Genomic DNA, 10,363 nt, shown 5'->3' on the forward strand with positions numbered 1-10,363 from the left:
TGGATTTATCATTCTTTCCCTTAGAATTTGTGATTAAGAATTCTCTCCGTACTCTGGGGATACTAATCGACTTAGCTCTTGTTTTTCTTCTGAAAATTTATAGTTTTGTTGTTTGTTTTTCAGCTTTCATCTGGAATGGATCTTTGGGCATGGTCTGAGGTGGGGGCTAACTTTGTTTTTTATGTAGCAAAACAGTTGTTCATTGCTGACTTTGATGATTCTCCCCCGCCCTCACTCGCGTGTTGCCCCATGCCTGTCAGGGATTAGCTGTCCATTTCTGTGTGGGTCTATTTGTGGGCTCTTTGTTCCACCCCACTGGTTCATGTTACACTGTTGTGATGATGTGATGGTTTTACAGTTAAGTTTTGATCTTCGGTAGCATGAGTCCCATTCGTGCTGCTCCTCTTCTAGAGGGCCTTGGCTTTCTTGAGCTGTTAATGCTTCCGTTAAGGATGAGAATCGGTTTTTCAGGTTCTACTTAATGATAGTATAGTTACTGTTTTTTTTTTTATTTGGCCACACTATGCGGCATGTAGGTTCTTAGTTCCCTGACCAGGGATGGAACTCGGACCCTTAGCAGTGAGAGTATAGAGTCCTAACCATTGGACCACCAGGGGATTCCTTTGAATTTTTGATTGGAATTGCATTGAATCTGTAGATGAATTTGGGGAAGAATTTGCATCTTTTAAATATTGAATCTTCCAATCTATGAACATGTATGTTGTTGTTGTTTAGTCACTCAGTCGTGTCTGACTCTTTGTGACCCCATGGACTGCAGCACTCCAGGCTTCCCTGTCCTTCACTATCCCCTGGGGTTTGTGTAGACTTATGTCCATTGAGTTGATGGTGCCATCCAACCATCTCATCCTCTGTCGCCTGCTTCTCCTCCCGTCTTCAGTCTTTCCCATCATCAGGATTATTTCCAGTGAGTTGGCTCTTCGAATCAGGTGGCCAAAGTATTGGAGCTTCAGCATCAGTCCTTCCATTGAATATTCAAGGTTGATTTCTATTAGGATAGACTGCTTTGATCTTCTTGCTGTCCAAGGGACTCTCAAGAGTGTTCTCCAGCATCACAGTTTGAAAGTGTCAATTCTTTGGTGCTCAGCCTTCTTTCTGGTCCAACTATCCCATCTGTATATGGCTATTGAAAAAACCATAGCTTTAACTATAAGGAGCTTTGTCAGCAAAGTGATATCTCTGCTTTTTAATATGCTGTCTAGGTTTGTCATAGCTTTTCTTTCAAGGAGCAAGTGTGTCTTAATTTCATGGCTGTAGTCACCATCTTCAGTGATTTTGGAGCCCCAAAAAATAAAGTATGTCACTGTTTCCATTGTTTCTCCATCTATTTGACATGAAGTGATGGGACTGGATGCCATGGTCTTAGTTTTTTGAATGTTGAGCTTTAAGCCAGCTTTTTCACTCTCCTTTTCACCTTCATTAAGACTCTTTAGCCCCTCTTCACTTTCTGCCATTAGGGTGGTGTTTTCTGCAGATCTGCGGTTACTGATATTTCTCCCGGCAGTCTTGATTCCAGCTTGCTTTTTCTCCAGGCCAGCATTCTGCATGATGTACTCTGCATATACATTAAACAAACAAGGTGACAATATACAACCTTGACGTACTCCTTTCCCAATTTTGAACCAGTCTGTTGTTCTATGTCTGATTCTGACTGTTGCTTCTTGACCTGCATCCAGGTCTCTCAGGAGGCAGGTAAGGTAGTCTGGTATTCCCATCTCTTGATTTTCCACAGTTTGTTGTGGTTCACACAGTCAAAGGCTTTAGCATAGTCATCGAAACAGAAGTAGATGTTTCTCTGGAATTCCTTTGTTTTTTCTATGATCCAGCAGATGTTGGCAATTTGATCTCTGGCTCCTCTGCCTTTTCTAAATCCAGCTTGAACATCTGAAAGTTCTCAGTTCACGTTCTGTTGAAGCCTAGCTTGAAGGATTTTTAGCATTACCTTGCTAGCATGTGAAATGAATGCAGTGGTAGTTTGAACATTCTTTGGCATTGCTCTTCTTTGGGATTGAAATGAAAACTGACTTTTTCCAGTCCCGTGGCTACTGCTGAGTTTTTCAGATTTGTTGGGCATATTGAGTGCAGCACTTCAACAGCAGCATCTTTTAGGAGTTTAAGTAGCTCAGCTGGAATTCCATCACTTCCACTAGCTTTGTTTGCAGTAATACTTCCTAAGGCCTACTTGACTTCACACCCTAGGATATCTTGCTCTAGGTGAGTGATCATAGCATTGTGGTTATCTGGTCATTAAGACCTATTTGTACAGTTCTTGCCGCCTCTTCTTAGTATCTTCGGCTTCTGTCCGGTCCATAGTGTTTTTATTGTGCCCATCTTTGCATGAAATGTTCCTTTGGCATCTGATTTTCTTGAAGAGATCTCTAGTCTTTCCCTTTTGTTTTCTCTCTTTCTTTGCATTGTTCACTTAGGAAGGCTTTCTTCTGTCCTTGCTGTTCTTTGGAACGCTGCATTCAGATGGATTTATCTTTTCTCCTTTGCCTTTTCCTCTCTCCTTTTTTCTGCTATTTGTAAGACTTCTTCAGAGAACCATTTTGCCTTTGTTTTTCTTGGGGATGGTTTTGATCACTGCCTCCTATACAATTTTACGAACCTCTGTCCATAGTTCTTCAGGCATTCTGTCTTATCAGATCTTATCCTTGAACCTATTTGTCACTTCTTGTGTATAGAGGTTTGATTTAGTTTATACCTAAATGGCCTAGTGGTTTTTCCTACTTTTCTTCAATTTAAGTCTGAATTTGGCAATAAGGAGCTCATGGTCTGAGCCATAGTCAGCTCCAGGTCTTGTTTTTGCTGATTGTATGAAGCTTCTCCATTTTCAGCTGCAAATATAATCAACCTGATTTTGGTATTGACCATCTGGTGAATTTATGTGTAGAATCATCTCTTGTGTTGTTGGAAGAGTGTGTTTGCTATGACTGGTGCATTCTCTTGGCAAAACTGTGTTAACCTTTGCCCTGCTTCCTTTTGTACTTCAAGGCCAAACTTGCCTGTTACTCCAGGTGTCTCTTGACATCTTACTTTTGCATCCCAGGCCCCTGTGATGAAAATGACATCTTTTTTTGGTGTTAGTTCATGAACATGGTATAGGCCTCTGCTCTTTAGGTCTTATCTTTCTGTGAGGTCTTATAAATTTATCCAGTGCGTTGAACACATTTTTAGATGTATTTCTAAGTGTTTTTGATACTGTTGTAATCAATATCTTTTAAAAGATTTTCTGTTCTAGCTGTTTGTTCCGGGTATATAAAATGAAATTTTTTAGTGATATTTTAATCAAACTTGTTCAGTCCTTATCAATACTGGTAATGTACAGATTTGGAGGAATTTTCTGTGTTGACAATAATACACACACAGTATTAATTATAAATGGCCTTTATTCCCTTTTCTTGGCCTTAGAATATTTTTTATTTCATTGACCACTCCTCAGACCTGTGCTTTTGTTTTCTCGTGTTTCTTATCTTTCAGTTGACCCCCAAGTCACGGTTGGGCTGCATTTTGCAGCACCTGTGGCCACATGTACTGCATACGTTGCCCACTGTCTTTGCTTCCTCCTATCACATCCTAGATCTTTCACTTGGAGTCACTTTTCCTTTGCTTCAGGTCCACCTTTTAGTGTCATGTGCTTGGATATTTGCTTGTAACACATTTTCTGTTTTTATTTAAGAGGTCTTTGTTCTCCTTGAGAGTTTCTCAGGATATAGAATTCTAGGCTGACAGTTCTGTTCTCTGAGCAGTTAAATATGTCTTTCTGGCTTCTGTTGTGCTGCTGAGAAGTCAGCTGTCTTAACTCTTGCTTCTTGAAAGGAAATTCTTGTTTGTTCTCTGGCCAGCTTTAAGATGTCATTGTCTTTTGTTTGTTTTTGTTTTATTTCTCTATTTTTTGGCTGTGCATATAGGATTCTAGTTCCCTGACCAGAGATCAAACCCTCTTTCCCCGCGTTTGAAGAGCAGTGTCCTACCCACTGAACCACCAGTGAAGTCCCAAGATGTCTTTGGTTTGGTTTGATGTCCGGCAATTTGGTTACAGTAGGGCCAGGTGTGTGGGTTTCTTTGTATTTATCCTGCTTAAGGTTTGTTGGACTTCTTGGCTCTGCTTTTGGTATCTTTAATGGGCTGATGAGTGAGAACACAGCTTTTAGCTCTGGGCTAGGACTTTACTCCTCTGACTTGGTTTCCTCAAATGTCAGATGGGATTGAAATGATAACTGCCGCCTGGGATTGTTGTAAAGATCAAATTCTTAATATTATCTCTTAAACTGGCAAAAGCTTAGCCTTCCCTTAGCTTCTTCTTCTTCTAAGTCACTTCAGTCGTGTCCAACTCTTATGTGACCCCATAGACGACAGCCCACCAGGCTCCCTCGTCCCTGGGATTCTCCAAGCAAGAACACTGGAGTGGGTTGCCATTTCCTTCTCCAGTGCATGAAAGTGAAAAGTGAAAGTGAAGTCGCTCAAGTCGTGTCCGACTCTTAGCGACCCCATGGACTGCAACTTACCAGGCTCCTCCGTCCATGGGATATTCCAGGCAAGAGTACTGGAGTGGGGTGCCGTCGCCTTCTCATTTAGATTTTGTTTGTGGTATTTCTTGTTTCTTTCCCAGTTGGTTGATTTGCAAGATTTTTTTTTTTTTTCAATATTCAGTCTAGTGTTTTCTACCATTTTCAGTGGCACGGTGTGTCTGGGTAACTGATTTTCGTCATTCTTTAGTAGAAACTGAGCCTCTGCAGTATCATCTTTCTAAGGTCAGAGCATGTGTGTGCTCTTGCTGGCCCACATGAGCACTCTCTTTTTCACATGTGGATCATTGGCATTTAGTTGTCTTTCACTGGGGGCTTCTCTGGTGGCTCAGATGGTAAAGAATCTTCCTGCAGTGCAGGAGACCTGGGTTTGATCCCTGGGTCAGGAAGATTCCCAGGAGAAGAGAATGGCAACCCATTTTAAGATTCTTGCCTGGGGAATTCCATGGACAGAGGAGCCTGGTGGGCTACAGTCCATGAAGTTTGCAAAGAGTTGGACATAAGTGAGTGACTAACACAGAGCCACTGTATTTCACAAAGAGCCTCATTCATGAAAGCCTTGGCCAGCTGAGTTTTGTTTTGACCATCAGCAGAGTGGCTGAAGAGAGAATAAATTGAATAAGAGGATTTTGTCTAAAAAGAATTTGACTGTACGTCTTTGGATCAGTACACATTGATCATATATTGTCTCTTCTGTCTCCTGCGTGTACCTGTACTCTGGCAGGAGCTGATACTTGGAACGACAAACGTGAAATGACCCAGGGTACCAAGTCACTCTGGTGTGGTTGCATTCACCCCAGTCAGTAGGCCAAGAAAGTGGTATCTGTTTCGGAACATGGCTAGCAGTGGTCATTGGCCATGTATTTCTCTTTCATGCAATTACTGGTTGAAGGGTGGTTTCAATTCTCTGTGATCTAGGAGTAGACTTAGAAAAGGAATTATGGAGCCTCTGTAACTCTTGCCACGAGGTGGCACTTTGGACTCAAATTCTGTCTGTCAGACTTATAGATCCGATGTGCAGAGGTTCTGAGAGTGGGGATTGGTGATCCTTACCTTGCTGTGGCCATTCTCGCCATGGTTTACTATGGACATGTGTGTGCTCTCTGACAGTGTCACGTAGCCCATTGCAACTTCACTGCCATTCTCCTTTGCCCCAGCTGCAAGCTGAAGCACCCAGGCTGGCCGAGTATCAAGCGTACATCGATTTTGAGATGAAAATTGGCGACCCCGCCCGCATTCAGTTGATCTTTGAGCGCGCCCTGGTTGAGAACTGCCTTGTTCCAGACTTATGGATCCGTTACAGTCAGTACCTAGTAAGATAACCTACCTGTTCTAATCTCACTTTATTTTTACCAATTTAGGTTCTACTTAAAATCAGAAAGAGCGCCAGGAGTTGGCGGTGTGCTGCCCCTCTCTGCTTGATTCACTAAGGAAGTGTTCTCGTGTTTTATTTTATACTGATGACTAACTGAAAAAAAGTTGGCATAGTCTTACTATCAAGGACTTTACAACAGATTAATTTTTCTTTTAACATGTTATTATGGAAAAATTAAATACATATAGACAGATTAGTAAAATGAAATGACAAATACCCATCACCCATCTTCAACACTTAACTAATGGCACTAGTCTAATTTGGTCTGTAATCTTAACTAGTTTTATCTGTTTCCTTACCTATTCCCCCCTTCCATGTTATTCTGAAGCAAATCTAGAGATCCCATTTTGATGGTAACTGTTTCAGTTCATGTGTATTAAGAGGTTTGACTCAGGATCTCAACTAAGTCCATACGTTAGGACTGGTTGATGTCTCTTAAAGCTCTTTGATCTGTAGGTTTTTCTGTACCTCTGTTCTCCCCTCGAACCCCTGGCGGTTTCTTTGTTGAAGACACCAGTCATGTTAAGGAAATTTCTTTTATTGGTTGGTTTTGCTGAGAGTGTCTGTGAATGGTGACGTCTGAATGAAACTTTCTCTGCTGACCCTGGCATTCTTTATCATAGGACCGGCAGCTGAAAGTAAAGGACTTGGTTTTGTCTGCGCACAGTCGCGCTGTTCGAAACTGCCCGTGGACGGTTGCCCTGTGGAGTCGGTACCTCCTGGCCCTGGAGAGACATGGAGTTGAACACCGAGTGATTTCGGGTGCGGATTGTTTTTGTGGGAAGATGTCTAAGCTTTTTGTCCCAAGTCAAGAACGTTGGGCTGTGACAGAGTCATTAACTCAGCCTTCCCCGGGGGTTTATTTTGGAATATTTGGTGTTAGTGACAAAAAGGGCTCTAAGTGAGAGATAAACTAGTTGTATTTTTGACTTCTTAAAACCTTTTAATGTTTTACTAGTCATGATTTTCCTGGGAGTCGTCGGCTTTTCTCCAGCCCAGTTGACCTGGAGCACTTTCCCGCAGGGCCCCCTGTGGGACTTGCCCTTTCTGCAGAACACAGTTTGTGCACCGCTGTGGTAGCCTTTCTTCTGAATATTTCTCTAGCTCATTTTACTTCGTTGCATCCCGTTATTACTGTTAGCCATATAAGTATTTTATAAGAGGCTTTTATAATGATCTCGATAATTTTATATTAGCTTCTTTTTGAATTGACAACAAATCCTGGCCTTTTCTTCAACTCTAGTGACCTTTGAGAAAGCTCTCAGTGCTGGCTTCATTCAGGCCACCGACTATGTGGAGATCTGGCAGGCATACCTTGATTACCTGAGGAGAAGGGTCGACTTCAAACAAGGTATTAAAGTTCCCGTGTTTCCTGTTGGAGCTGAGCTGTTTCTTCGCTTGTCTTTTGGTGGGCTGAGGCAGTGGCCCAGGTACCTCACGACGGGGCAAGCGGTGCAGACCAGCCTCTGGTGGACGTTGTAGCCGCTTCAGTCTGTAGGGAGTCACGCCGCAGATGCTAAAGGGAGAGAGGAATGGTCCTTACCTTTTACGCTGGCCCCTGCCAACCTCTTCAGCCTCTTTTCTCCCTTCTGTGTGCCCTGAATAGTTTTTTACGTGGGACAGCTGTGTTCCCTTTAAGTCATTGACCCTCCACCTCATGGGATCCCTTGCCTTCCTCCCTCCCGGAAAAAAAAATAATAAAGAGCAACCAGAGCCCCGCCGTGCTCCCACCCGCCGCCCCACTGGTGCTTGTTACGCATGCAGGTGGATTTTGGTTCTTCTGCCGGCTCGGGGAAGACCCTTCCGCTCTGGCCCCACGTGGCTCCCTGGCCCCTTTGTCTTTGCACCGTCTGTGACGTGCTCTGTCTTGGGTCTGCCTGCCTCCCCCACCCCACCCACCGTGTGTGATTAGGGCAGGAACGGGCAGTGTTGTATTTGGCGTCTCCGGCGTGAGCCCAGGGGGTGTCAGTGTGGGATTGGAGAGCACTTAGAAGACGTGGTATGTGATGTCCGAGAGTCGAACCTGCCCTGTGCCTTCTCACAGACTCGAGTAAAGAGCTGGAGGAGCTGCGATCCGCGTTTGCCCGCGCCCTGGAGTACCTGAAGCAGGAGGTGGAGGAGCGTAAGTGCGTTCTCCTGCCCTGCCTGCCTGTGCTTCCTCTTCTGGTCGTGGGGCCTTTTCATACCAAGGCGGTTTGCCTCTCCGCTATTCTCTTTGCTTTTAATGTTTATTCATTTGCCTGTGTTGGATCTTAGTTGTAACACGTTGTGTTGCGTGACGTGTTGAGTCCACAACAGACTCTAGTTGTGGACCTCGGGCTTAGATGCCCTGAAGCATGTGGGATCTTAGTTCCGCAACCAGGGATCGAACCCATGTCCACTGCGTTGCAAGGTGGATTCATAACCACTGGACCAGCAGGGAGAAGTCCCTCGGTTACTTTCTAATTTTGTCTACTACTCTTCTTGAAGGTTTCAGTGAAAGTGGAGATCCGAGCTGCCTCATCATGCAGAACTGGGCTCGGATCGAGGTAAATGTTTGCACAGACCTGTCAGTTTCACCCACCTCTGCGGGACCTTTGTCCCATAGCGTGGCTGAAGCTGAGTCGGGGTCCCAGATGACCACCTAGGCTCTGCAGGGCTCTGCGTTGTTTACCTCGCTTGACACGTGTTTGTTGGTATCTGGGGGCATCCGGGCTCCCAGCCAGGTTGCGCAGCAGCTGTCTGCGTTCCAGGTGCTCACTCGTGTGTTACTTCTCTCCCGCTCTGGAGCCCAGTGATGAGCATGTTCTAGGCGTGAGCAGTTTGCCAGGCCTTTCACTGTGGGCTGGGGATGAAATAAACCCTGTCCCTGTGCTAGAAAGACTTGAAACTTAATGTGGAAGACGGATGATAGTTAGTGGATATGATGAGTTGAATATTATTGCTGGATCGTGGACCCCACGGTGAGTCAGACGTGGACTCTGCCCCTGTGTCCTGTTCTCTGAGGGGAGTCCGGTGTCGGGTTGTTGGTGGATGGGATGGTTGTGCTGAAACCACATTAAGGATGCAGCAGCCGAGGCGCAGAGGTTAAGGGCAGCGTCGGCTCCTGGTGGTCTTTTTGTCCCTGCCTTGGCCTTCGGATGAAACACTTAGAGTTAAGGCTTGATAAAAATAAAATCAGATGCCTGGCCAGCACTGTCCTCCATGCCTGTGTGCTCGCTCGTGTGGTTCTCGGGGTGAACATGGGCAGACAGCCTGAGGCTTGACGCTGTAGAAAGGCCGGGTCCCTGGGCCAGGCTGTTACTCGGGGGGGCGGGCGGGGCGCCTGGCAGTGTCTGAGCGGCTGAGTAGCACGGATTTGGGGTGGGAGGTTTTCAGCACAGTGTCTGAAGTGTGTTTTGTAACGGGTGTTGACGTCGTCAGGCCCGAGTCCTTTCCTAACTTGGTCTGTTCATGCGTTCAGGCTCGACTCTGCAACAACATGCAGAAAGCGCGAGAGCTCTGGGACAGCATCATGACCAGAGGGAACGCCAAGTTCGCCAACATGTGGCTCGAGTATTACAACCTGGAGAGGTAACAGCCCGGGGTGAGGGGAGGCGCTTATCAGGTGTGACCGGCCTCGGCGCTGGTGCTCGAACCCCGCCCATACAGCTCAGACTGCTGCTCACAGGGCGCTGCTCCCTTTATGGTCCTGTCTCTAGTGCCTCGGCTTATTGGGCAGGGCTCTAGAGAACCACACATGATATTCTGTGCCTGGGCTCTTCTTATGGCCATGTGTTACTGGCCACTTATTTTGGTTTGTTTTGATTTGGGGACATGAATATTTTATTTGACTTCTTGGGGAGCTGTATTTTTTTTCATGTTTGCTTTGTCTATAATAGTTAAAAATACTGAAAAGCAAAGAGAAAAAAACCCCCACATTTTCTGCAGTGTCAGACCCACATAAAACCACTGTTTGCTAATGGTTTGGGTATGTTTTTGAGACTTTCCTGTGCTTAAATTTTTAAGAAATGGTGATGTAATTACAGTATACATATTCTAAATCTCTAAAATTATTTTAAATGATATTTATAACATGAGGGAAGATATAAAGAATATGATCAGCTTTTTAATTCAGTATATCTTGGATGGTGGTGGTGTTCCGTTGCCAAGTGTTTAGTCGTCTCACTCTTTGAGACCCCATGGACTGTAGCATGCCAGGCTTCCCTGTCCATGACCACCTCCCACAGTTTGTCCAAGTTCATGTCCATTGAATCCGTGATGCCATCTAACCATCTCATTCTCTGTTGCCCCCTTCTCCTTCTGCTTTCAGTCTTTTCCAGCATCAGGGGCTTTTCCAATGAGTCAGCTGTTTGCATCAGGTAAAAGTATTGGAGCTTCAGCTTCAGTCCTTCCAAAAAGAATTCAGTGTTGACCTCCTTTAAGATTGACTGGTTTGATCTCTTTGCTTTCCAAGGGTCTA

General features: G+C 44.9%; 1 protein-coding gene across 2 annotated transcripts in view; it reads left to right on the top strand.

The window, feature by feature from the left end:
* SART3 (squamous cell carcinoma antigen recognized by T cells 3) overlaps positions 1–10,363 on the top strand; it is a 41,308-nt gene that overhangs the window by 18,662 nt on the left and 12,283 nt on the right. For both annotated transcript variants that reach the window (XM_010828684.1, XM_010828685.1), the window contains exons 7-12: positions 5,705–5,860; positions 6,546–6,684; positions 7,166–7,273; positions 7,967–8,044; positions 8,392–8,450; positions 9,365–9,474. In XM_010828684.1, coding sequence (XP_010826986.1) covers positions 5,705–5,860; positions 6,546–6,684; positions 7,166–7,273; positions 7,967–8,044; positions 8,392–8,450; positions 9,365–9,474 — 650 coding nt within the window. The remainder of the gene's footprint in view (positions 1–5,704; positions 5,861–6,545; positions 6,685–7,165; positions 7,274–7,966; positions 8,045–8,391; positions 8,451–9,364; positions 9,475–10,363) is intronic.

This window comes from Bison bison, unplaced genomic scaffold (assembly GCF_000754665.1).
Source record: "Bison bison bison isolate TAMUID 2011002044 unplaced genomic scaffold, Bison_UMD1.0 scf7180017864495, whole genome shotgun sequence".
NCBI lineage: Eukaryota > Metazoa > Chordata > Mammalia > Artiodactyla > Bovidae > Bison > Bison bison.